General features: G+C 37.9%; 2 protein-coding genes across 5 annotated transcripts in view; one reads left to right on the top strand and one right to left on the bottom strand.

The window, feature by feature from the left end:
- APPL1 (adaptor protein, phosphotyrosine interacting with PH domain and leucine zipper 1) overlaps positions 1–7164 on the top strand; it is a 34526-nt gene extending 27362 nt beyond the window's left edge. Inside the window, exons 17-22 of the mRNA XM_006071718.4 lie at positions 51–225; positions 327–363; positions 1226–1372; positions 1948–1998; positions 2288–2377; positions 3313–7164. Of these exons, the coding sequence (XP_006071780.3) occupies positions 51–225; positions 327–363; positions 1226–1372; positions 1948–1998; positions 2288–2377; positions 3313–3459 (647 nt within the window). The 3' untranslated portion in view covers positions 3460–7164. The remainder of the gene's footprint in view (positions 1–50; positions 226–326; positions 364–1225; positions 1373–1947; positions 1999–2287; positions 2378–3312) is intronic.
- Positions 114–26352, bottom strand: ASB14 (ankyrin repeat and SOCS box containing 14). Of its 4 annotated transcripts, XR_003105579.3 has the most exons (12): positions 25539–26352; positions 24807–24948; positions 22138–22184; positions 21326–21457; positions 21068–21226; positions 18382–18627; positions 13436–13607; positions 12425–12968; positions 10179–10332; positions 9080–9280; positions 7850–8113; positions 114–252 (listed from the first exon to the last, which is right to left on the bottom strand). XR_003105579.3 is itself a non-coding variant. In XM_006071715.4 (11 exons), the coding sequence occupies exons 2-10, from the start codon at positions 24926–24928 to the stop codon at positions 9102–9104; spliced, it is 1755 nt and encodes a 584-aa protein (XP_006071777.2). In that variant the 5' UTR covers positions 24929–24948; positions 25525–26352; the 3' UTR covers positions 3648–8113; positions 9080–9101. The 4 variants fall into 4 exon arrangements, 3 of the variants coding, with proteins under 3 accessions (XP_006071777.2, XP_006071776.2, XP_006071779.2); XM_006071715.4 differs by lacking the exon at positions 114–252 and having other exon boundaries at positions 3648–8113; positions 25525–26352; XM_006071714.4 differs by lacking the exon at positions 114–252 and having other exon boundaries at positions 3648–8113.
- Positions 26353–26670: the final 318 nt, after the last annotated feature.

The following is a 26670-nucleotide window of genomic DNA, read 5'->3' as shown; positions in this document are numbered from 1 at the left end:
AAAAGAAATGTGGGATTTAAAATTACATAATGTACCTTGTTTTGTTGTAGAGTCTATTCTTCATCAGTTGTTTATTGTCCGATTCCTTGGTTCTATGGAGGTGAAATCAGATGACAATCCAGATGTTGTTTATGAAACAATGCGCCAAATTTTAGCTGCCCGAGCCATCCATAACATCTTTCGTATGACAGAATCACATTTATTAGTCACTTGTGATTGTTTAAAGTAAGTAGTAACCTGTCCCTCAAAAAACTGTGGGGAAAAATATTTACATAATTTTAGCATAATTAACATTTTTCCCCTAAATTTTATTTATTTATTTATAGGTTAATTGATCCACAGACACAAGTTACAAGGCTCACGGTGAGTTCTGCATGTTTAAAGCTTTAAGTGTCTTTGTACATATACACATCTTACATCTGATAATCCTGATTCTGTATATTTGGATATGGAAGCATGAATTATGATTGATTTTTAGGTGGTTATAATTGAGTTTATGGCCATCTCTCCAAAAAAAGTTGTAACATTCCATGTAGTTGAAAGAATCAGTGCAGTCTGGTGTGACATTTAGTATTTATATTTATCCGTCAGTTAGGGAGCATATAGCATACACTAAAGAAGGTAGCTCAGATAGTAAAGCATCTGCCTACAGTGCGGGAGATCTGGATTTGATCCCTGGATCAGGAAGATCCCTGGGTCAGGAAGATCCCTGGGTCAGAAAGATCCCCTGAGAAGGAACTGGCAACCCTCTCCAGTATCCTTGCCTGGAAAATCCCATGGACAGAGGAGCCTAGTGGGCTACACAGTCCATGGGGTCACAAAGAGTTGGACACGACTGAGTGACTAACAAAGAAACTAACAAATTAAAGAATTAAAAGGCCAGCATGGTTGAGTTTATTTTATAATTATCTAGTTTGAAATAGCTGCAGGTGTGTGCTTGCTTAATCATTTAATAACAGAGACCATATTTATTACTGAATTTGACTTTGTAAAACGTGTAAATGACTAATGAATTCAGTATTCGACAACCTTTTAATGTTCTTGGCAATCCAAACCAAATGTGAGATTGTTTGTTCTTGAATTACCATTCTGTTAAGAAAAATGATTGACTCTAATGTTCTGTTTATGCTATTTAATAACTAAGTACGTGAGTTTGTCATATATAGAAGTGCTGTTACAATGGTCTGAAAAAATCTCACGTTTGCTTCTGATGTTTTCTGTGCAGTTTCCATTACCCAATGTAGTTCTGTATGCTACACATCAGGAAAATAAGAGGCTTTTTGGATTTGTTCTTCGGACATCAGGAGGGAGAAGTGAAAGCAACTTGTCATCAGTCTGTTACATATTTGAATCAAACAACGAGGGTGAAAAGGTACTTGGCTTTTCAAAATGTGTTTCTATTGTGAAATATGTGTCAAAGTTCTTACTAAGATTTCTGGATAAAACTCCCAAACTTTGTCTAGTCCAACTGAGTTGCTTCACCAAAGCCTATTGTTTTGAAGAGAGCTGAGCTGATGGGTTAGGCTATCTGACTCCACAGACCTGTGTCTTCCTGGCCATTGAGAGCTGTTGCAATCTTCTGGCTTCATTAACTTGTCTTGGGAATCCAAAATATTCCCATAATCAGCCATTTCCAAACATCTCCAGCTTAGAATAGCAGCAGTAGCTGCTTGCTTTGTTCTTTGCGGCTTTACCATCTTAGTGATGAATCTGAGATAATAAGAAGTGAGGGACTTGAAAAATGTGAGAGCCAATGGTAGGAGCTCACAGACTGAAGAAAATACACAGAGGCTTGGTTTTGGGGCTGGAACATTCTTAAATCAACTTTTGTTTGAAAAAGTGTATTATAATGAGTTATGAAACTAGTTATATCAGCCATTTGGATACTTGAAATTATCACTTTGATGTATGAACTGTCTGAGTTTTTCTTACATTTTCCCCCTTTAGATTTGTGATTCTGTTGGATTGGCAAAACAGATAGCATTGCATGCAGAACTGGTAAGAATCTAAGATACTTAATTATCCAAGAATATTAACTCAAGTAATATAAGAGCTTTCATATTAACAAGTAAATAAAAATGATTTTGCTATACAAAGTTAACAATAGATGCTATTGCTGATATATAGCATTTAGAATTTGGATAAATGGCTAACATTAGGATGTAAATTTTTGGTGTGCTTTCTCATATAAATGCAAATAATAATTTGAAAGGTTACAAAGGTAATATTAATTGAAAAGTTAGTTATTGCATATTTAATTCATCAGTTGTATTCATCTATTCTTCAGGATCGCAGGGCATCAGAAAAACAAAAAGAAATAGAGAGAGTAAAAGAGAAGCAACAGAAAGAACTCAGTAAACAAAAACAAATTGAGAAGGTATGCAGTCTTAATGTCTAGATCTTCTCTGACCAGGTATGATGTTTACAGAGAGTTTCCTTAATTCAGCACTGTGACTTTCATATTGGAATTTTCAAGTGAAGTTTCCATTTCCACTCGCTTAGCTACGTCATAAACATGATTCACAGCATAGCAGAAAAGGATGACATCTGTCTTCTTGGCTTCACTGCTCGGCTTGTGGGATCTTAGTTCCCCCACCATGAATGAACCCGGCGGGCCCTCAGCTGTGAGAGCGCAGAGTCCCAACCACTGGACCACCAGGGAATTCCTGACATCTGTCTTCTGATACAATGTTTACATTATAGTTATATTGACATGTAGTGTGACTTCTTGTTGTTCAGTCGCTAAGTCATGTCCCACTCTCTGCAACCTCACAGACTACAGCATGCCTGGCTTCCCTGTCCTTCACTATCTCCCGGAGTTTGCTCAAACTCATGTCCATTAAGTCAGTGATGCCATCCAACCATCGCATCCTCTGTCACCCTCTTCTAGTGTGACTTGCTATTTAGCAAACAAACTAATATTCCAGTGAAGGTTGGAAGGTTGTCTCCTCAAAGCTGGTTTTTTGAGAGGAGATATGTATGGCTTTCATCAAGGGTAGTTAAAGTATGTATGTCTGTATATACTTTCTCTAGTTTATAGTGAGAGATAATAATGGCCTGAATGTAAGTTGTTAACTGTAAAAATGCAGATGATAAAATGTTGACTTTGATAGGATTTCTGGAATGGTGTCAAAATATACTTCGGCGTTAACATTGGTGTGTGTAGTCTTTGTTTTCAGTAAGTTGCCAGAATTATGCATACATATTTATGACAAAAGTATGGAAGTTGTTCTCAAGTATGTATTTAACTGCTTAGTTTTCCATTTGATTGCATATAAATTAACTCAGTTTCTTTTCTGTCTTTTCCAATAGGACTTAGAAGAACAAAGTCGGTTGATAGCTGCTTCCAGTAGACCAAACCAAGCCAGTAGCGAGGGGCAGTTCGTTGTCCTTAGCAGTAGCCAGTCAGAAGAGAGTGATTTGGGAGAAGAAGGAAAGAAGAGAGAGTCAGAAGCATAAACTTATCCTTGCTTTTTGGTTGATAGTTCTCCCCCCTTGGAATTTGTTGACAATTTCTGTGGTAGAATGGCACAAGGTAACAACAATGTTGAACTATCAAGGAGACTAAAATTTGTATTTGCTTCTTTAACTTCATTTTTTAAACTAATATTGACCTTGATAACTTAGGTTTGCGTTGATTTTTTTTCCCCTGAGAAGTAATATACTATGCAGTAACTTTAAATTCCACATGTCTGAAAGAAACCTGTTCATATCCCTGAAGTAGATTGCTGAGGAATTACAGTTGCTCAAGCCTTTTCTTCCTTCCAATTGTGAACTTATTACCTTGCATCGTAATTGGCTATGACCATAAGAAATCATTTATTCTTCAGCTTCAGATATTCATGGATATGCTCCCTCTCTTTCATTAGGAACATTTTGCTGGCAGTGAGGAAGCTTTTGACTGAATAGGTTTAAAATCCTTATATAGAAGATTTTTCAAGTTTGCCAATATTTTAACAATGTGCAATAGGACTTTTACAAAGTAGAGGTTTTAGACTTAAAGTTTCAAATTGTGGCAGGTGGTACTGTAGATTTCAGGGCGTTTTCTTGGATTGCTCGCATTTCTCTGATGGACTATACCTGATGCCAGTGGGAAAGAAGCTTAAGTGTTTTCATTTCAAGATTGCTACAGCCCTTGGCATTTATTATCACATTCTTAGTTCTCAGGTTGGGACTTGAATTATTGCTGCAGAGCAGTAATGGTTAAAATAAGATTTTGGAATTTACTAAAGGGAATTTTTTTTTGTTCAAATAAGTTTTAGATTAGGATTTAACATGTAAAGATTGTTACAGGATAAATACATTGTATTTTATGCATTGTGTGAAATAATTTTTATTGAAAATCAAGGGACATTTAGAAAGAAGTTCTATAGCAATTATGTTTCCTGCTTAAAGTAAAGATTCCTAGAATTTAGTTTAAAAATGTAATCTTTTAAATTTCAGACTGATACCCACAGTATTTTCATAATTCCATGTTTTTATAAAATACTGATCACCACTTTATATCCGTGTAGGCAAATAATATGTGAGCAGAGAATAATTTGCACTAATTATTGTAAATACTTATCCTCTTTAGATGAGTATAGTAAAAGGTCTAATTCCATGAAAGCCTGAAAAGCAATTGAGTGCTTGGTCGAGGAGAGTCAACCCAGGAAGGATTTTAACCTGGTGCCAAGGTTAAAATGACACTTCTCTACTGCCTAATTCTATGACAGAACTTGATTTTTTTTTTTTAACTCGGATTTTTAACATTGCTGATAGAAATTATGTTCCTGTGTTTCACATGTAAAAGTACATATAGCCACGTTAAATATATTGAATAAAATATTTTACATAGTCATATATTTAAAATTTTCAAGAGATTAGCCACTAATTTTACAAGGAAAAAAGCCTTTTGTTATTTGACATATAGTTTTTTTCTTCTTAGTTCTGATTCAGAAATGGCATATAGTTCTCAGCTGTTTCACAATGTATATACACTGTTTTCTGTAGGAATGGAATAGATAATTATATATAGGATTGTGGTGTTTTTTTTAGCCATGTACCAAATGGGAATAATGATTACTTAATAATCATTATTTTGAAGCCTTATGTTACCAAAACATACAGTAAAAAAGTAGAAATTTACGGAATACTTTTTGAAAAGAGTTTATTTTGTCCTTGCTAAAGGGAATGCTTTCACAGTAGTTTGTGCATCATTCCTTTTTGTATAAATTGAAATTTCTTCTGTGATCAGCATTTGGTTAGCCATGGCACATCCTGCTTTTAAGACGTTTTTGAGGATTAGTAAGCTTTTTGTCTCAGTAAGTCTTTTGTTTATACTATAAGGTTGCCACCTCACTTAGTTCAGGTGTAACTTGTCAGCCACCATGCAAGGAAGGTGGTCAGCATCAGGAGACAGGGTTAACCAGGCTGGTGCTTTGCATGGTAGCAAAGCGTTGCCCTTGGTGAGCGCTCTCGGGCAAAATGTAGATGAAAGGTAAAGGTACTGAGACTTAGGCATGCTGGACAAACTTGTGGCTTTTCTTAAGTCATAATCTTGTTAGGAATTTCTACAATAACACACTCATGCCCGTAGGTCAGACCAGAGCGCATTCCAATGCCAATCAGAAGTCATGTGTGGGCTTAACAATGTTAGATGATTCAACTTCTGTTTCATTGCTGTAGAACCATGTGAACTATTCCATTATGGCAGATACTTAAGCATCAACTTTAATAAATTCTATGTTCTGTTTAAAGAAGGCTCCCCATGGATTTTTGGCTTCCCTGGTAGCTTGGACAGTAAAGCGTCTGCCTACAATGCGGGAGACCCGGGTTCGATCCCTGGGTCGGGAAGGTCCTCTGGAGAAGGAAATGGCAACCCACTCCAGAATTCATGCCTGGAAAATCCCATGGACCGAGGAGCCTGGTGGGCTACAGTCCATGGGATCATAAAGAGTCGGACATGACTGAGCGACTTCATTTCATTCATTCAAGTTGATCTTTGTTCCCCTTTGAAATCCCTTCAAGCTTTTGGATGCTCTTGGTGGTAACAGCATTAGATTTTGGGATATCTTTCTCAGATTCAAACTTGCATTTAATGGTTTTTAGACATTAACAAAACGGATTCTTTAAAAGGAAAGAAATTAAGTCTACCTAATTCTGCTAGGCACTCGTGCTTCCTGTGTCAACCGTACTTTTATAACTATGGTAATGAAGTCAATAGATAGCAAACTAATTATTCCTTCCCCCTTGTAAAATTGAGAAAACTTGCCAACAAGGAACTGAAACTGTTATCTTGAACGTAGTCCCCAGTCTAGTTTTTGCCACGACTATAATGATTATAGTCATGTGTTTAATTTCAATTTCCTTGGGTTTAATTTCAAAAGAATTCTCAGATTCCACAGTATAGAGGTTGTAAATTTATGTTACTTTTATGCTTGAGAAAAGGATATTGGGGTGTTTATACCATTCTATGTCACATGTAATCATGTGTGGTAAAGGCATCTGAGTTCCTTTTGAGTTATGTATAGGAACTGCAAGTATTTGAGTTGAATCCTCTTACACATGCTGACAGACTAAGAGCCTATGTTTTGCAAAATCTGTCACCCAAATTAATAAAATTAAAATATTAACATTGACTTTGATAACAGTCTCCGAAGCATTCAAACTGTACTTTAAATATTCAAACACACTGATTGTAGCAAGCAAGTCTTTGACTTTATTTTTAGCAAGTTTGGCTTACTCTTCTTTCATGAGATTTTTTTTTCTTCCATAGTAATTAATACTACATAAAAAATTGAAACTGGAACTATATTATACTTTTTAACTAATCTCTTGTGGCTGTACTCATATGTAATTTACTTAGGTTAATATGAGAACCGGGGAGTAAGTTATAACTAATGTGCAAAACCGCTTTGTATATTTGGTGATTTTGTAATGTAAGTGAATTGGTTAATTCTTATTTCACTGATACTATTAATCGTGTATATGCAATTAAAAATTACGCTACATTTCTCTTTAGAATTAAGTTTGAAGAACCTGACTTTATGTAATGGTGGTATACATGTGGAGTGGAGAACTTATTTTTTCATTATGTCAAAATAAGTATTCCTGATAAGGCTTCAGGAAATATGCTGTTAGGAGATTTTTAATGTATAATAAAGTCCATGATTTTTTATAGTCTTTTTTGTATGAAATATCTGGTATATACTCTGAATTTTATTGCTCCGAGTAATTTCAAATGATGCTTATAAAACAAATGGACTTTTTCTTAATCTTTTATGATACTACTACACATCTAACTCTATTGCAATCCCATAACAACTAAAATGGGGGAAAAATGTCACTCATGGGGAAATAGTATCAAATCTAGTGACTTTTTTCCTGGACTTTTCAGTAATTACCCTAGACATGTTACAGTGTATACTTGCTGTGCTTGGTCCTATTCAAAGGAATTCCTGTAGTTTAAAGGACCAGGTTATTGTGTATGCCAGCTTATGTGGGCTGGGCCTGTAGTTGTAATACTAATGAAAATACATCCGCTGTGCTCTCTGTGGTTCCCTATAACATTCACCAAGTTCTGTTCTACTGGCAGTTTCTGTTTTAATTTGTTTTGAATTTTATGAAATGTATACATTCGTAGGAGGTCCAGGGAGTAGATGAAATTAACTTTAGAATTATATAATTTATCTAGATGCATGTATATCCTAAATATATTTGTATATGAACATACATATAATCTAGCACTCATTTATAAACAGACACCACACTTTGATTAAAAAAATAAAAAAACTATTCATGCCAGCTAGTTTTGCAAATTTTCTATGTGAAAACTATATTATAAAAGTAATTTTAAGTCTGTACTTACTGAAATAGTCTATATAGCCATGAATCCCTACATCAGAAGGAAATCATACTGCTTCAGTTTCCGTAAGAAGGACTGTATTATGCCAAAAAAAAAAAAAAAAATGTATGCTAAGACTGAACACATAAACATCAAGCTATAACTGACTGGGCCTGTGGCCTTAATCGTGCCCCTCTGTCCTCTGTGTTGATGTGCCATATGATGTTACACAGGTGCGGCTGAATGAATGTCTTCTCAGTTTCTTTCCTCACTTCCACATCCAGAAACCTGTATTTAAATGCAACACAGAATATACAGAAACAAAATTGTAAACTAATATCTATAACTGCTTTTACCAGTGAGCCACTCCTCTCTGTCTATGGGACTGGACTCAGTGTAGAAATCATAAACCATCATCCATTTGAAAACACTTTTAGTTTTTATTCCAGTGATCACATGAACCAATAAATGGTAACGCCTAGCCAGGGTTTTGTGGAAAGAAGGAATACATGTATCCCATTAATGATGAAACTGCAATTGAAGATTCTCTTTCAGCTGAATTACCTCAGTACTGCACTCTACACATAAACAGACACTAAGCTGGTCTTGGGACTTCTGTACAGGAACAGCTAATTTCTAGGATCATGTACTTGGGTCAATACTTTATTCATTGTAGTCACTAAGGCGTTTTATATATGTATTTCTCTATAAAAAGTATTACTATTAAGAATTATCTTGAATTATTTGGCCACCTCATGCGAAGAGTTGACTCATTGGAAAAGACTCTGATGCTGGGAGGGATTGGGGGCAGGAGGAGAAGGGGACGACAGAGGATGAGATGGCTGGATGGCATCACTGACTCAATGGACGTGAGTCTGAGTGAACTCCGGGAGTTGGTGATGGACAGGGAGGCCTGGCATGCTGCGATTCATGGGGTCGCAAAGAGTCGCACACGACTGAGCGACTGATCTGATCTGATCTGATCAAAGGTAGCATTTATTATTTTGGGCATATAAAAATATGAATTCATACATTTAATGTAAGATCAATATAGCATTAGAACTGATAATCTTAGTTGAAATTTTTACTTTGGGTTTTATTTTTATAAAACTGCCTTTCAGAATGCTAGCCATCTATTGAGAGGCTATGTTCAGAGTGACTCTCTGAAGAACCTAGACTGCATTGAGATTTTAGTCGCCAGGTAAAGTGAGAAATACAAGTCAAATTTTAAGAAAGACATCTGCAGATCTGTACCTTTTCATCCAGAATAGTTTGATTACCAGGTTCCTGTGAAAATTCCTTGTTCATAAAGGTCGTATTCTTTGTAAAGTACATATGCCTTTAGACGATTGGGTAATGGAAGAAATGACATGAAGACGGGGCAGCGCAGACGTAAACGTCCCATACACTTCCGGATCTTGAGGCGGCACAAATGTTTAAGAGAGCGAGGGTTTGCTAAAATGCAAAAGAGGCACATTATCCAAAAGGAATAAGAATTGATTGATTTTTCAGTGATCTTAGCCAATGTATTTTATACTTAAGCCACCAAGATTTTCCTTTGTTGTGACCAAATTGGGAAGTAGCTTTTCACTTCTCATTGCAAATCTTGTAGCTATGGTTTCAGACCACGTCATGTTAGATTCCAAAGACTGGCATCAATTGTAGGTCTGGCCTGTGAGACCTAAAGCTCCTACATCTACATGTATTAACCCCCTGTCCTGCCCCTCGGGGTCAGGCTAAAAACTAAAGACTCTGGGGGGAAATTAGATAAAAGAAATTCTTCTTAGTTTGACTTAGGTGCTACAGTTTTGTTTGAAGGGTCATTTACTATCCTTTAGAGTCTTAGATCTTAGCATTTTCTCATCCCTGTTTTTAGTGCCATTTCATAGTTGGTTTTTTAAAAAAATATTTATTTGCTTGCATTGAGTCTTTTTTGCACCTATCAGGATCTTTATTTTGTTGTAGCACAGTAGTTGCGGTATATCGGCATGTGGGTTCTTTGTTCCCTGACCAGGGATTGAACCCATGTCCCCTGCAATGGCAAGCTGATTCTTAACCACTGGACTATCAGGGAAGCCCCATTTCATAGTTTTTAATTCCTGTCTCTATGGTGTTCCATGGGATCAAAAGAAAATTATTATCTGCCTATATAATAAATAATTATGTAACAGATTTCATCTATTGGGAAATGGTTAATAAGTACACATTAAGTATATACAATAACATTTTTTTGGTAGGAATAGTCTTTTTCTTGGTTTCTTCAGGTCAAGCTTTTAACTGAAGAGAACAATGTTCTGCAAAACAAGAGTTCAATTAGTATTTTTTGGTAAGAATGTTCAAGAAAGAAACTTACTCAAGATAAAATGGATTTCTGACCAGAGGCCCTGTTTTTGGAGCACAGCTTTCAACTTTGAACAGATCCTAACTTGGTCAACATAATCAAGCATCACTCGAACAACCTTCCCAGAGAGATGCTGCAGCCACGACAAAGTTATTACTTCACAGAACTGAGGAAGAAAATCAGAACCATGAAAGTAAATGAAAAACTTACGTATCTGTGTTTTAACATAGTCATCAAAAGAACACTACACTCAGAGTCAGAAACCAAAGGTTTCAGGTTCTTCGTTTACAAACGAAGGTGTCGAACAAGAAAATATCTCTTGACTCTTAACATTGGGAAAAATGCATACATGCGTGCTAAGTCATTTCAGTTGTGTCCAACTCTTTGCAAACCTATGCACTATAGCCCTCCAGGCTCCTCTGTTCCTGGGTTTCTCCAGGCAAGAATACTGGATTGGGTTGCCATTTGCTCTTCTAGGGGATCATTGGGAAAAATATTTACTACTAACTCTCCTGAACTTTGTAAGATACAATGAGGATTTAAAAGAGACTGTTAGATAATATTTATTACCCCTTTGTTTGCCCACACTGCTGTCTGGAATAAAGATTACATTTCCAGCTTCACTTGCATCTAGATGTGGCCACCTGACTGTCCTAGCCAATGGGATGTCAGTGGAAGTGTGAGCAACTCCCAGAATGTTACAGAAGAGCAAAGCGTGCACTCCTTCCTGCCAGTCATCCTGCTCATTGCAGTGTGGGTGTGGGTTTCTCCTGTGAATCATGGAACTGTCCAGTTAGAACACTATTTACATTTGCCTTTATTTTATGAAAGGGGAATAAGCCATCTTATTAGAGCCACCTTTATTTGGGGTTTTCTATCATTCATAACATAGTCCCACCCTGATACTTGAAGTGTAAGATAGTTTCTACCTTTATGTGATTTACATGTCCTTAGACAAGATAAGCGGAGAAGGCAATGGCACCCCACTCCAGTACTCTTGCCTGGAAAATCCCATGGACAGAGGAGCCTGGTAGGCTGCAGTCCGTGGGGTCGCTAAGAGTCGGACATGACTGAGCGACTTCACTTTAACTTTTCACTTTCATGCATTGGAGAAGGAAATGGCAACCCACTCCAGTGTTCTTGCCTGGAGAATCCCAGGGACGGTGGAGCCTGATGGGCTGCCGTCTCTGGGGTCGCACAGAGTCGGACATGACTGAAGCGACTTAGCAGCAGCAGACAAGATAAGATGCCCATGTAAGAAGGCAAATAATACTATATGAAAATTCAGGAAGCCATACAAGATGACATATTACCTAAATTAACCAAGTCATTCATTAATTATAACTTAAAAGTAACATACAATATTAAAATATTTGTTTTTTATTTTTCAGAATTGATCCAAAGATTTTTTTCATTATATTTTCAGATTTTAACAATATGAATTCAAGTATTTATAGTACATCTACCTGAGCATAGATCTGTAAGCTGATGAAGGTGGTGAACAAAAGCTTACATTCATGTATTTGTAGGGAAGGCAGATAATCAGTAAAATATTAAAGAATTTCAGAAACTGGTAAAAGTTTATAAAACTTTATAAACTGGTAAAAGTTTATAAAAGCATTAAAGAGAATGATTAGGAAGCAGAACTACCTTAAATAAGATCGGTAGGGAAGGGCCTCTGAAGAGGTAGCACTTGAGATGAGGCCTGAAGGGTGGCAGCTATTTGAAAAATCAGGGGAAAGGCTCAAGTTGGGGAAAACAGAAGTGACCAGTTAGGCAGGGGGAAAGTAGGAGACTGGTGTGATGAAAGCAAAGAGAAAAATGTCTCAAGAAGAGGGAAGTCAGCAACATTTACTGGGATTCTTTTTTCACCAGAAAGTAACAGAAAAGAAAATCATTAATCAAATGGTTTAGAGTCAAAAACCTAGAGTACAGGGAACCCAGAAATATTCTAGCTAGATAACTCACTTCTTCAAAGCAAAAGCATAACTGCGATCATGTAAGGCTGCAATCGTTCTTCACAACCTTGTGCAGATGTTGCTTCATTTGTGAAATCCCCTGAGTAGAGTTAAATCACTTTTTCCTCCAAACTGTTTCTGTACTTTTTTCATCTTTCTGTCATCAGGTTTATCATATATTTATCATATTAAAATCTTTCCAACCAGAGCTTCTGGGAAGAATGGAATTGTATCTGTTGCTGTAGTTCAGGGCCACCAATAGTAACGACACGGGTGACAGCTGCTGTGGTGTGTACTTACCATTGTATCTTTGATAACTGTAGACGTCCAGCCTTCAAAAGCATAGAAAGGATGAGCTTTGTCTCCATGAGGACAATCAAAGCATCGCTCTGTGTCATACCCGTAATTCAGCAGCATCCTGAGCATGACTTCGTCTTTCAGTGTGTATTGCAGTGCCGATGGGAAATGTAAAGGGTTGACTCTGCAGAAGTAATTAACGTTCGCCCCGTGCCGTAGCAGCAGACTTACCAGCTCGTAATTGCCCATCCTGAGGGCTATCTGGAGGCAGTTAACTGGGTCTTGATTAGGCAAAGCTCCAGCACTCAGAAGCAGCTTAACTGAAGAGACGTCACCATTTGATACAGCGAAATACAGAGCCGACTTCCTGTGGTCATCGTAGTGTTTGCGGATTCTCTGATCGAGCATGAAATTCACATCAAATCCCGCCTGGATGAGAAGTTCCAGACATTTGGGGTGTGCTCCTGCTGCTGCACAGTGAATTGGACTGATGCCACTCCGCTTAATGGCAGCAAAATCAGTAACGGGAACCAAAATCTTCAGAGCTCTGAGACAGAATTTCAAAGTGCACTAAAATTTTTTTGTTAAGATGCAGCATTGACCTGTTTGTACTTGCTTTATACTAGCACTGGGTGGTATCAGTATCAGGTAATATTTAGACACCCCAACCAAAAAAAAAAAAAAAAACAAAAAACAAGGCATAGTTCCTGCATGCAAAATCTCTGATACCAGGTAAAGTTACAGGTCTAAATAAAAAATTCAGAATTATCCCAGTGAGACACAAGGCTCCCTGCATTGCCAAGTGACCTGATAATAAGATAGTTTTATGTCTCTTCAGTGGCTACAGAGGATATCTGAATTTACCAATTCCTAGCTGGTCAAGAGTTTCTTAATTTAAAAAGGGGTGTTGAAGTTGGAGGATCAGAGATGAAGAATATCAAGTTCCCAGAAACCACCCCCCCCCAATCCCATAGCTATTACTATTTCTATTAGCAATAGTGTGGTTGAACTTACAACAAGTGACCTCTGTCAGCTGCTACATGAATGGGCAGGTGACCTGAATTCTTAGGGACGTTGGCATCAGCTCCATACTCTAGCAAGAGAGTCACAGAGTCTGGATTTCCTCCACTAGCAGCTTCAAGTAAGATGGAAGAAGAGTCAGAGGCCTGACCAAGAGCATTAGCTCCTAGGAGGAAAAAGAATGATGGTATGCAAAGAGTCTTTTCACTGTATTGCTTAAGTATTCTCAAGTATAAATACACGTGTTGGCTTTCAGAGTAATTTTATAAGCTACATGTTTCTAATTTAAGAATCCCAGGAGAAATAATTTTATAGGTTTTATTTTCAGACCTGCATACAAATGCTTGCTTACCTCATAACACACATATAAGATGGCACTAACCATCCTGTTGAACTATGTCACCATGAATCTAATGAAGATCTTATGGTGGAAAGGGATATTTGTTCTGTTTTAATTTGTTTCTAGGAGACTGTGCATACTAAGAGACACTAGCTGTTCTTAGTTGAAGTTGGAGACTGCTGATAGTTAAAAGGGTATATAGTACAGTACCCTGTAAGTTAAGTGCTCTGTGAATGGTGTGGGGAATAAGAGTATAGACACAGGCTGTCTTCTTGAAGATCTCAGGGCTGGGGCTGTAAGTGGGACTAGGATGTGAAGGAAGGAGAGATGAATTTTGGGTCAGTTTTGGAAGGCCTCTGAGTAAAATGGGCTTTCAACAAAGAGTAGCATTCGAATGGACAAAAGAAAAGGAGGACACTCTGGTCCCCTTCACAGCTCATGTAAAAAAAAACCATGGTGACTTTAATTTAGTGTGGACTCCATAATCATTAGAATATAAAGTGGCTGCTCCAGAACCCCAGTTCTAGAATGCTTTAAGAAGTGTCTAATAAGTCCCCATGTAATGAGTACTCACTATGCACTAGTTCCTTTATGTATACAGTAATTTCTAAACTTCACAACAACCCTAGGAGGTAGATGCTAACATCTTCATTTTAAAGATGAAGACACTCAGCTTCATTGAGATTAAATTACTTCACCAGAGATGCACAACTAGTCAGCAAGATAGTCAGGATTCATGCCAGGTGGACCAGACCCGGGGCCTATATCTATGATGATGCTGTGTTACCAGTCTAGCAATGCAGGGTGGTAAGCTAATGTGATTTGGAATGAGACAGTTGTGGGGTCAAAGCCTGGCTCTGTTATTTAGTAGCCATGTGCAAATGACTGTAAAGGGGCTTTACCTAAGGGAGACGCCCCCTCACTGAGGTCAACCCATACTGGTTTGTTTGTTTGTTTAAGGTTAAGGATTTAAAATCTGTTGCTTCTCTTGTTTCTTTATATTTTAATCAATGATCTACACAAAAGGTTGCAGATGAAGGATCCAGTGTTTACTTTGTTTTTCCAGCTAATGACCTGAGCCATCTCTGACAGCACTCATAACATTTTACTTGAAATGTTTTATGGCCATTGATTGGGAACTAGCCTCTCCTTATATGATAGGAAGGATTTAGGTAAGTCTAAAAAGCAGAAGCTGAAGTTGAACAGTTCTGTGAAGACCTACAAGACCTTGACTGGAATGCAAAAGTAGGAAGTCAAGAAACACCTGGAGTAACAGGCAAATTTGGCCTTGGAATACGGAATGAAGCAAGGCAAAGACTAATAGAGTTTTGCCAAGAAAATGCACTGGTCATAGCAAACACCCTCTTCCAACAACACAAGAGAAGACTCTACACATGGACATCACCAGATGGTCAACACCGAAATCAGATTGATTATATTCTTTGCAGCCAAAGATGGAGAAGCTCTATACAATCAGCAAAAACAAGACCTGACTGGCTCAGATCATGAACTCCTTATTGCCAAATTTAGACTGAAATTGAAGAAAGTAGGGAAAACCACTAGACCATTCAGGTATGACCTAAATCAAATCCCTTATGACTATACAGTGGAAGTGAGAAATAGATTTACAGGACTAGATCTGATAGATAGAGTGCCTGATGAACTATGGAATGAGGTTCGTGACATTGTACAGGAGACAGGGATCAAGACCATCCCCATGGAAAAGAAACGCAAAAAAGCAAAATGGCTGTCTGAGGAGGCCTTAGAAATAGCTGTGAAAAGAAAAGAAGCGAAAAACAAAGGAGAAAAGGAAAGATATAAGCATCTGAATGCAGAGTTCCAAAGAATAGCAAGAAGAGATAAGAAAGCCTTCCTCAGCAATCAATGCAAAGAAATAGAGGAAAACAACAGAATGGGAAAGACTAGAGATCTCTTCAAGAAAATTAGAGATAGCAAGGGAACATTTCATGTGAAGATGGGCTCAATAAAGGACAGAAATGGTATGGACCTAACAGAAGCAGAAGATATTAAGAAGAAGTGACAAGAATACACAGAAGAACTGTACAAAAAAGATCTTCACAACTCAGATAATCACGATGGTGTGATCACTGACCTAGAGCCAGACATCCTGGAATGTGAAGTCAAGTGGGCCTTAGAAAGCATCACTGTGAATAAAGCTAGTGGAGGTGATGGAATTCCAGTTGAGCTATTTCAAATCCTGAAAGATGATGCTGTGAAAGTGCTGCACTCACTATGCCAGCAAATTTGGAAAACTCAGCAGTGGCCACAGGACTGGAAAAGGTCAGTTTTCATTCCAATCCCAAAGAAAGGCAATGCCAAAGAATGCTCAAACTACCGCACAATTGCACTCATCTCACATGCTAGTAAAGTAATGCTCAAAATTCTCCAAGCCAGGCTTCAGCAACATATGAATCATGAACTTCCTGATGTTCAAGCTGGTTTTTGAAAGGGCAGAGGAACCAGAGATCAAATTGCCAACATCCGCTGGATCATGGAAAAAGCAAGAGAGTTCCAGAGAAACATCTATTTCTGCTTTATTGACTATGCCAAAGCCTTTGACTGTGTGGATCACAATAAACTGTGGAAAATTCTTCAAGAGATGGGAATACCAGACCACTTGACCTGCCTCTTGAGAAACCTATATGCAGGTCAGGAAGCAACAGTTGGGACTGGACATGGAACAACAGACTGGTTCCAAATAGGAAAAGGAGTACGTCAAGGCTGTATATTGTCACCCTGCTTATTTAAATTATATGCAGAGTACATCATGAGAAATGCTGGGCTGGAAGAAGCACAAGCTGGAATCAAGATTGCCGGGAGAAATATCAATAACCTCACATAGCAGATGACACCACCCTTATGGCAGAAAGTGAAAAGTAACTAAAGAGCCTCTTGATGAAAGTGAAAGTGGAGAGTGAAAAAGTTGTCTTAAAGCTCAACATTCAGAAAACTAAGATCATGGCATCTGGTCCCATCACTTCATGGCAAATAGATGGGGAAACAGTGTATGACTTTATTTTTTGGGCTCCAAAATCACTGCACATGGTGACTGCAGCCATGAAATTAAAAGACGCTTACTCCTTGGAAGGAAAGTTATGACCAACCTAGACAGCATATTCAAAAGCAGAGACATTACTTTGCCAACAAAGGTCCATCTAGTCAAGGCTATGGTTTTTCCAGTGGTCATGTATGGATGTGAGAGTTGGACTGTGAAGAAAGCTGAGCGCCGAAGAATTGATGCTTTTGAACTGTGGTATTGGAGAAGACTCTTGAGTGTCCCTTGGACTGCAAGGAGATCCAACCAGTCCATTCTGAAGGAGATCAGCCCTGGGATTTCTTTGGAGGGTATGATGCTGAAGCTGAAACTCCAGTACTTTGGCCACCTCATGCGAAGAGTTGACTCCTTGGAAAAGACTCTGATGCTGGCAGGGATTGGGGGCAAGAGGAGAAGGGGACAACAGAGGATGAGATGGCTGGATGGCATCACTGACTCGATGGACGTGAGTCTGAGTGAACTCCGGGAGTTGGTGATGGACAGGGAGGCCTGGCGTGCTGCGATTCATGGGATCACAAAGAGTCGGACACGACTGAGTGGCTGAACTGAACTGAAAAAGCAGAAAGTTGTTCTGTGCAGTCTAGAAAATTGGAAACCAGGACCATCTGTTGTTAGAGAAAGAAATAAGGCTTCTGGACACAAATGGGGAGGAGAATAAAGAAGATAATTCTAATATTGGAACTTAATGAAATCTTGGGAAAGATTTGCTTCTTTGAACAAAAGCTTTAGATAATAAACTGCTTCGTCTCACAGTGTCATCAATGGGGGGGTCTCCTCAAAGACAGTAAATGCCAAAGTTCTCTGAGCCAGGGTCTCTGCGAGTTAAACCAAGATCTAAGATGTCCATAGCTACAGCACCGGTGGCAGGAGACAATGTGTTGAAGGGAAGTCGTGCAACCGGTACCATTGTCGAGCCTCACTTTTCTCAAGGGTAAAATGAGAATAATGCCTGCCTCACAGGGTTTGCGGAAGATTGTCTGAGATAAAATAAGCAGCTTAATACCTGGTGTTGAGAAAGTAGTCAACATATGTAAGTTGCCTTCTTTCCCCTTCACTCAGTTTGTTTATTACTAGAGAGAACTAGGACTCAAAAAGAAAAAATCAGGAAGAATTTCCTAATAATTCATCTGGTAACAAATTGGACTGCCTCATCACTTAGCTCAAGCAGAGAAAACATATAAAGGATTTTGTGAAGTCTTTCATTCTATGAATCTAAAAAAGTACAGTCACACACAAAAATTAAACAGAAAGCAACCATCCTCTTAACATGGTCAGGGAACATTAAGTAGAAGAGTAAACTGCAGCCTAGAAATTTCAGGGAATCTACTTCAGAGCAAGTAAGAAGTATTCAATCCCTATATTAGGTTTTTTTCAGTAGCTAATGTATTAACATGTACTTTCATGAAATATGAAGCTTAAATGAAATGTTAACTTCTATTACTTTGAAGCTCTCAGTGAAGAGGAGAACACTTTGGCCATGTTACCCTGTAGTAAAAGTGTGCTGACTGTATAGAAAAATCTTGCCTTTCTGCAGTAAGAGTTCCATGATTTCAGTGTGTCCGCTTTGGGCAGCAAGAGCAAGAGGAGTGAATCCGTAGGAGCTCTGTGGGTCAGGGTATGCCCCGGAAGCCAGCAGGAGTGCCACTATGTCCCGTCTGCCCAGCTTGGCTGCTTCGTGGAGCGCTGTCCTCTTGTTGGAACACAACAGATTGACATTGGCTCCATGGCTGATCAGCAAGGAGGCCATATCATAGGAGTCCTGTAGAACAGCTGGGAAATTGGAAGTGAGGGAGGCGTCATGTTCAACAGGAAATTCAGGCCAGAGTATCTGATCAGCTAGTTTCCCTCAGGCTTCTTAAGGAGTTCTTCCTACCTGCCCTCCATGTGCCAACAATTTGTGCTTAGGAAAAAAATAAGGCACATATTAAGTAATATTAATAGTGTTTTAATCAATATGGGCTACTTGCTTTTAAGTCATGACCAATTATTCATTGTCTATTGGCTACTTATGGGCTGAAAAACAAGGTTTTCATATATCATCTTTATGTTCTCAAGAAAATAGGAACTTAAGTATCCAGTACAGCCCCAGGAATGTTTGTAGTTGCTTTACATAAAGAAAAACAAAAAAAGCTATAATTAGGAAATAATTTTTAACCTCACACTTTGTAAACCAAATTCTCTAACTGGTATTTATGCATTTATGCTGTTAATTCACATTTGGATGATAATCTTTAGTCCTTTAAGATTCTAGAATTTAATTTATCCATTCACTAATTGTTGGCACCAACTGTGTCTGAGGAATCTTGATAGGTGTCAGACACTGAATCAGGATGAATCCTGCTCACCACCATTTATAATGTGCCATATAAAGAGCTGCTGCTAAGTCGCTTCAGTCGTGTCCAACTCTGTGCGACCCCGTAGACAGCAGCCTACCAGGCTCTCCCATCCCTGGGATTCTCCAGGCAAGAGCACTGGAGTGGGTTGCCATTTCCTTCTCCGATGCATGAAAGTGAAAAGTGAAAGTGAAGTCGCTCAGTCGCATCCAACTCTTAGCAACCATGGACTGCAGCCCACCAGGTTCCTCCGTCCATGGGATTTTCCAGGCAAGAGTACTGGAGTGGGGTGCCATTGCCTTCTCCGATATATAGAGCTATAATTGCTCTAAGACTAGAAATATGGCGTACCCAAGGGTATTGAGTCTTTTTTAAATCATGGAGTTGGCACTTTGTGCCCTTTCATTCTAGAAACACATGTCCTTTGTTTTAGGAAGTCGCTCTCTTGACCTGTTTCATTGATGGCATACTGCCACCTTGTGTGCTCTTTCTACTATTTCTGTTATTCACATGTTGCCCTTCTTCAAAGGTCATCCTAGTTCTCTTAGTTATTTTTCTTTCCTATTTTTCATTTCTTTTCTTCAGTTATGTGAGATAAAGCTTACATAACTTTATCTTACAGCATTTTTTAAAATTTCTACCATATTTTTAATTTTCAAGAATGTTATTTGTTCTTTTTTTAGTAGTATCCTGATATTTTATTAACTTTCATTGATTTTTCTGAGAAAATTAATGATAACTTTCCCTTACATTTTATTTTCCCTAAATAATCTGTTTCTTCCAAGTTGTTTATCTTTGCTTGTTGGAGACCTTTCTCAGATAGTCCTTGGATATCTGCTCATGATTAAGAATTGGAAACTAAAAATCTGACTGGAAATTCTAAACACTGACTTAACTGAAGGTTGATATGCCTGGGCCAGTTGTTGGGCAACCTCCAATTTCACTATTTTTAGTTCTTTCTCCTTGAGCTAATCAGAGAAGCCTTCTCTTGGAGGGTGAAGTTCTAGCTGCCAGCTTTCTAGAATTTGGTGGAGGAGAGCTGGGGGATCTCAACTGGTGTTTGCTTAATTCCTCCAGTGTTTCAAATCCAGTATTCCTGCCCTTGCCTAATAATCTCCAGTCCTGAGAACCTTTGCTTACACTATTCAGAGAATAAACCTCCAAAATTTTGCTGGGGTGGGGGATGGGGGATGAATCTGACCCAGCAGGGTAGATTGGGAGAAGTAATCTAGATACCTGAGTACTGGTTTCTTAGTAGTTTTCAATCAAACTTTCTATTTTAGCTGCTGTTGTTCATCCCTGTGTTCCAGGAGTTAACTATAGCCAACAGTTTTCAGGCCTTTTGATACAACTGCCCTGGTTTTTGGCTTTCCCCACTCCAATTTAAGATTTGGCTTTCTTGTCACTTATTAATCATTGATCTATCTGCTCTTCTGATTTTTAAAAATCATGTTACTCTTGTCTCCTCTTCCAGTCTTCCCATTCTTCTGTATCTTAACCCTTTAAAACATTTAATGAACTGTACTTCTCCTGAAGACTCAGGAGGCAGCAAAATTAGTCATTCATATTTAATCTGCCGACTTTACCCAAACACTGGCTGCTTCTTCCTACTCTGCTCCTCTTCTATATTTCTTATGCCAAGATTAACTTGTTCAACTGGGGTATCAGGCAAACAACCAGCTCATAACTGGGCAGACACTTTGCCTCACCTCGCAAGCCAGTCTATACAAAGCTTCTTGGGAGTCAGATACCACATGTGGTCAGCTGGGACTAGTGACAGTGCTGCAACTATGCACCCAAAGACTGCCTGTGAAGCCCCTGGGTCTAGAGGAGACACAGGCCACAGACTGTTCTCCAGAGCCAAGGTGTTACTTTACCTGTAAGAAGAGGTGAATTGCCTTCAACATTCTTGGTATTTGGATTGCAGCCATTGAGAAGGAGAAAACTCACGTTTTCTAAGAGGCAATTACTGACAGCCAAAAACAGTGGCGTCTCACCATTGTGGGTGGTTTGCTCCCACACACTGAGTTTTGAGGCTGAAATAAATCCAATTAGACCACAGAGATTAAAATATGAAAATAAATTTTAAACTTATTTCTCAGAAGCATCAAAGAAGAGTTGTAAAGGGAGTTTACCTTTCAGGGTGATTTCCAAAATGTTCTTATTTAATTGTACTGCAGCCTTATGGAGAGGAAGCCAGCCTATCTCATCTGCTTCATCAAAAGCTGAATGGTACTTGGTCAACTGTGACAATACATCTTCCTTACCTATTAGTATGTCAAATGAGGACATATTCACATTTGGCACACGTACAAGGCAGCCCATACCGCTTCTGAATTCCATCATCAAGGTTAGTGCATGAGAGAATGAAATTCTGGCACCGCCTTTTATGAAAGACAAATGTAAATCGCATAGGGCAAATCAGGGCTTCCCTGGTGGCTCAGACAATAAAGAATTCGCCTGCAATGCAGGAAATCTGTGTTCGATCCCTGGGTACAGAAGATCCCCTGAAGAAGGAAATGCCAACCCACCCCAGTATTCTTGCCTGGAAAATTCCATGGACAGAGGAGCCTGGCAGTCTATAGTCCATGGGGTCACAAAAGGTCAGACATGACTAGGCGACTAACACACATGCAGGGAGATAAGCAGTAAGATCTTTCATCTAGCATTCCATATCACCTGGGTCTGTGAATACCTGTCATCTTATTACATACAGAAAACAGTTCTGTTCACCAAGGAGCCCAGGAGCTCTTTGCTAAGTTGTGCTGAAGTAGTTTCTCTCAGGAAAGCCCATACCAGACTCCTGACAACCAGCGGTGGACTCCACAGTGTTCGGCATTTGGGAGACCCTGTTTCTAGGCTCCTGAACTCAGAGGGAACATGCTGCTAGTTGTCACCATCACATCTTACCACAAGTTGAAGGGGATAGAATAAGAAGAGTACTTAACTGTCTCTATTGTTTCAACTATCTTCTTATAGTAAGCACTCAAAAAGCTGCAGGGGAAAAAAATACATGTGAAATTCCAAAACTGAGGAAAAAAGGATATAAAGCAAAAGGAAAGGGTAAAGGCAATAGTAGTTAACCAGGAGTAAACTTATAATGAGGCCATAACTGAGGCATAATAGAAATACGTCAAAACGTAGTATAAACCCTTTATGTGCTCCAAAGAAACTCCTCTCTCATATGTCTTCCTCATCAGTTTCTTTAGGGCAAGAACTGTGAGAACCCAGATCACAGTTGGCCCTCAATCGATACTTGCTGAACTGAATCAAAGCTGTCTAGGACAGAAATGTCATATTATCACATTAAAATTTAAATCACCACTCTATAGTGTCACTGAGTTTAGCAAAAATTATTTTTTTAAAAAAGTAAATAATCGTGGTGTAAGATTTAAAAAAAATATTCATGGTCAGAACCTGTGCTCAAAAAACACTATTAGCAGTTTTTTTAAGTAATATTTTTATTAAAATATTTAAAGTTTTAAAGAACAGTTTATGGATTCATTTTGATATTTGGCAAAACTAATGCAATTATGTAAAGTTTAAAAATAAAATAAAATTAAAAAATAAAGAAAGAAAGAACAGTTTATGGATCTTACATTATTTTTTAAATCTAGTAAATAACAATTATCACCTTTCCATTTTTCTTTTGATTATTCAATGAATCTAGCTTGAAGAAAATAAATTCCCTTAGACAATCTGTCCTGCTTACAATCTGGTCAACCAAATTCTCTTAAACATTTAAAACTGTACTTATTGATTTAGCATTGTATTAGTTTTCTATAACAGCTGTGTGAAATTACCACACACTGAGTGGCTTAAAACAAGACAAATTTATTATGTTCTGCAGTTCAGGAGTACAGAATGGGTCTTACTGGACCAAGGTCAATGTGTTTGTAGTGTTGTGTTCCTTCTGAAGGCTCTACGGAAGAATCCACTTCTTCGCATTTTCCAGCTTCTAGAGGCCACCCGCATTTCTTAGTTCATTGACCCCTTCTTCCATCATCAAAGCTAACAATGTTGGGCCATGTCCTTCTACCCAGATATCTCTCAGGATCTCTTTCTTCTGCTTCTCTCTTCCACATTTAAAGACCCTTGTGATTACACTGGGCCTGTCTGGATAACCTAGGATAATCTCCCTATCATCAGCAATCTTAATTCCATCTGCAAACTTAATTCTCCATTGCCATATAAGGTTACATAGTCATAAATTCTGGGGATTAGGACTGGACATCTTTCTGTTGGGGGGGAGCGCTTTATTCCTCCTGTCTCAAGTATATGCTTGTTTCCTAATTCCTTCAAGTACCTGATCAAATCAGTAAACTTTGCTAAGTATCATACAATTCTTTCAAATCTAATAACTGAAATGTATAACTATAGTCAATTTTAATTTCTTTGAAACATTTCAATACTCTTAATTAAAATCTCTTTTACCTTTCAATGTAAAATCATGACTTCAAAGTTAATCACAAGGTTAATACAACAGGTAATCCAATGAAATCCAATTTCTTTACAAAACTTTTAACTATTTAAAGATTATTTTAAAGATTGTTTCTAAATTTAACACAAAAGTGTAGGAATAGTGTGATAAAGAACAAAGACTCTGAAGCCAGGCTGTCTGGCTCTTTACTTACTAGCTCTGTGACTTTGGGTTAGTCGCTTAATTTCTCTATGCCTCAGTTTCTTCACCTCTAAGTGGGGATAATAATAGTACCTACCACATAGAGAGGTAATGAGAATTAAAATTTAAATGAGTTAATATTTATGAAATGCTCAAAAGTGTGGCACACAATCACTCCAAGTGAGTGTTACTTTAAAAAATAAAAAAACCCAACTGTAGGTTTGATAAACTTCAACATCTCTACATTTAATTTTAAAATCTCTTGGAGTTAAAACACATTTATCCCATTTTACCTCCAGCAGGCAAATAGAGGTCACCATCCCAAGCAAACGGTTTATCACCCCTGATAACTACTCGGGGGCTTGAAACTGCTGACCAGCCAGACAGCATTTGACTAGGTGTGCTTGGCTGCAGATACCCAAAGGCAATATCCAGGGCAATTCTCCAGTTGTGGCCATCACATCTTACCACAAGTTGGAAGGGATAGAATAAGAAGAGGGGTCCATGGAGTCCTTTTCTAGTGCTGTCATATCAGAACTCTGAATCTGTACCCTTCCCAAGGGGTAGTCTCTTCTGGGTTTAAGTTCACACAATTATTCCTTCTGATTTGAATCAAGACTTTACCCTATCCCACCCACCCCACTAAGACTGACAACAACTTGTGGTGTCTTGGTGGATTTATACATTTCCTTGATGCATTAGGGTTTTCTAGCCCTTCAAATTCTCCTCTGTTTCTTTTTGATTTCCAGTCTGCCTCTCCTCACCCGTATTTGTAACTAACCTCCTCCAACTATTTTCTTTACTGCCTAATTAAATTCTGAATTATTTTCTAATTTCTCCTGTCTGGTCAGACATCGTCTCGTAGATACTATTTAAACGATAGCTCCTTGAGTTCTGACTCTCTCTTCTGTTTTTGTCATAACACTATCATCATGCTTATGACAAAGTCTCAACTGTTGAATACCTATAATGCATTGCCAAAGAGATACCATTACCTCTCATCCTCAGGTGACTGCTGTGCAGTTCCTGGCTTGTGACTATCCTGTAAACTCTGCTGAATGATGAGCTGCGTGTCAAAGTCATCATCGATGTCTTCATCACTGGTGTAATTATCCATGTGGAATGCAGACAGATTTACTTTAAAGTCAAAATGAATTAAAAATATTTTTCCAGTTGTGGAAACAGATTATCAACCAATAAAAATTATAAATGAAATTCAGAAAACTAAATCATAGGATTGATAAATGAAAAATTGCAAAATTTAGAACACAAAATATTCATTTACAATTTTTTCGAAAACTCCAAAGAGTTTTCTGAACTGCCACAGATTCAACATAAATTAGAAATTTTCCATGAGTAACCATCTACTTAAAAGCTTACTCAGGAAACACAAGTTTTCACATAAAACTTAAGTCAGTACCATTGTAACTATGAAAATGTTCATACTGATCTATTTTAAACTTAGCTTATGCGTTTTTCTCAGTGATTATAGCATTCACTCAAAAGAATATCATTCCTACATGCAGTGAGTATTATGCTAAAAGTATTTTAGTAAATATTAAAAATAAACATGTTATAGGAATAAATGTGCTCTCATAATATAACATTTAACTGCAATAGTGGGGGAAAGCCCCTGTATATTTTATTAGGCAATATCTCAATGGCTTTAAAAGAACACTTCAGGTTTAACATAGAATAGGTTTGATCACATACCAAAGACGTTTTACCTTTTGTGATATCCTCTAGGACAGCACTGAAGTTTTCACTGTTAAGGATTAGCACATCGGAATTTTCATTTATATTTAGGATCTCCACTCCCCAGTAGTGACTATTCCATTAATAGCTTTACTATAAATACTTGATCATAAGACAGTCTGGCACATTCCCCTTGTTTTTTACATGTGGTTTAATTCTGTTTGGAAACATGGTCTCTTTACTTCACTGCTGTATTCATGAACTTTAAAAGATGAAACATTTCATTCCTGGAATAAAATGCTTTACCAGGAGGTTGATCGTGTGAGGTGAACTCTTCCTCTGAGGACTCATGCACATAGCCATGGCAAACCAGAACCAATTTTTCATGTAAGAGAGGCCAAACATTTTGCTCTGACTAAATTATCAAAAATGACTGTCCCTATGGTCCTGATTCACTGGGAAGCTGCACCTACATTTTCTTTGAATTACAGAGCTGCAGCCTAAAATATCCAGGGAATCCTAAAGAAGGAATTAACTCCACACAAGATAATAAAATTTTGACTATAATTTTGTTTTGTTGAAATGTTTAAAAATGGATAATGTACACTAGTATTATGAACACATACTAAATAATAAGAATAATAACTATTAAAAATAACACAGAGCCCACCTAGCATTTCCAATTAAATGTGAAGCAAATGCCAAGAAGCATGATACCACCTCCAGTGTGCAGCATCTCCCTCCAGCCGTCTTACCGCCTTTGCGCATCAGCCTCAGTGCTTTGAGTTTCCTTTCCTTGTCACAGGGGTACTGAGAAATATGGATCTGATGTTTTAAGAGTAAGACAGAAGGGGTTTAGTTCTGAACTTGTTTCAGCATTTTCCTTATTTACAATTTACGTATTTTAAATGTTTGTGTATAATCACAATAGTTGAGTAGAAAGTAAAATATTACTGAAGCTGATGAAATGACTTAACACTTGTGAAAAAGATAATTTTTAATATTAGTTAAAATTTTATTCAGCTAGTCTTCCCAAATCTGTTTTTCACATACATATCGAACTAAAAAAAGGAACTAAATAAAAGTTTCAAAGATTTTCCATATGACTCCAATACATATTTCATGTTTTTCTTCACAGTTGTCTGTGGTCTCAAGAATCCATCT

Source organism: Bubalus bubalis, chromosome 21, assembly GCF_019923935.1.
Source record: "Bubalus bubalis isolate 160015118507 breed Murrah chromosome 21, NDDB_SH_1, whole genome shotgun sequence".
Lineage (NCBI taxonomy): Eukaryota > Metazoa > Chordata > Mammalia > Artiodactyla > Bovidae > Bubalus > Bubalus bubalis.
This window is presented reverse-complemented; position numbering and strand designations above follow the sequence as displayed.

Coding starts and splice junctions, on each gene's coding strand:
- ASB14 (XM_006071715.4), bottom strand. CDS start 24,928: ATGGATAATTACACCAGTGATGAAGACATCGATGATGACTTTGACACG. Junction 22,185..24,806: donor CAGTCACCTGAGGATGAGAG/GTAATGGTATCT, acceptor TTTCCCCTGCAG/CTTTTTGAGTGCTTACTATA. Junction 10,333..12,424: donor CAGTTATCAAAGATACAATG/GTAAGTACACAC, acceptor TTTCTTCCTCAG/TTCTGTGAAGTAATAACTTT.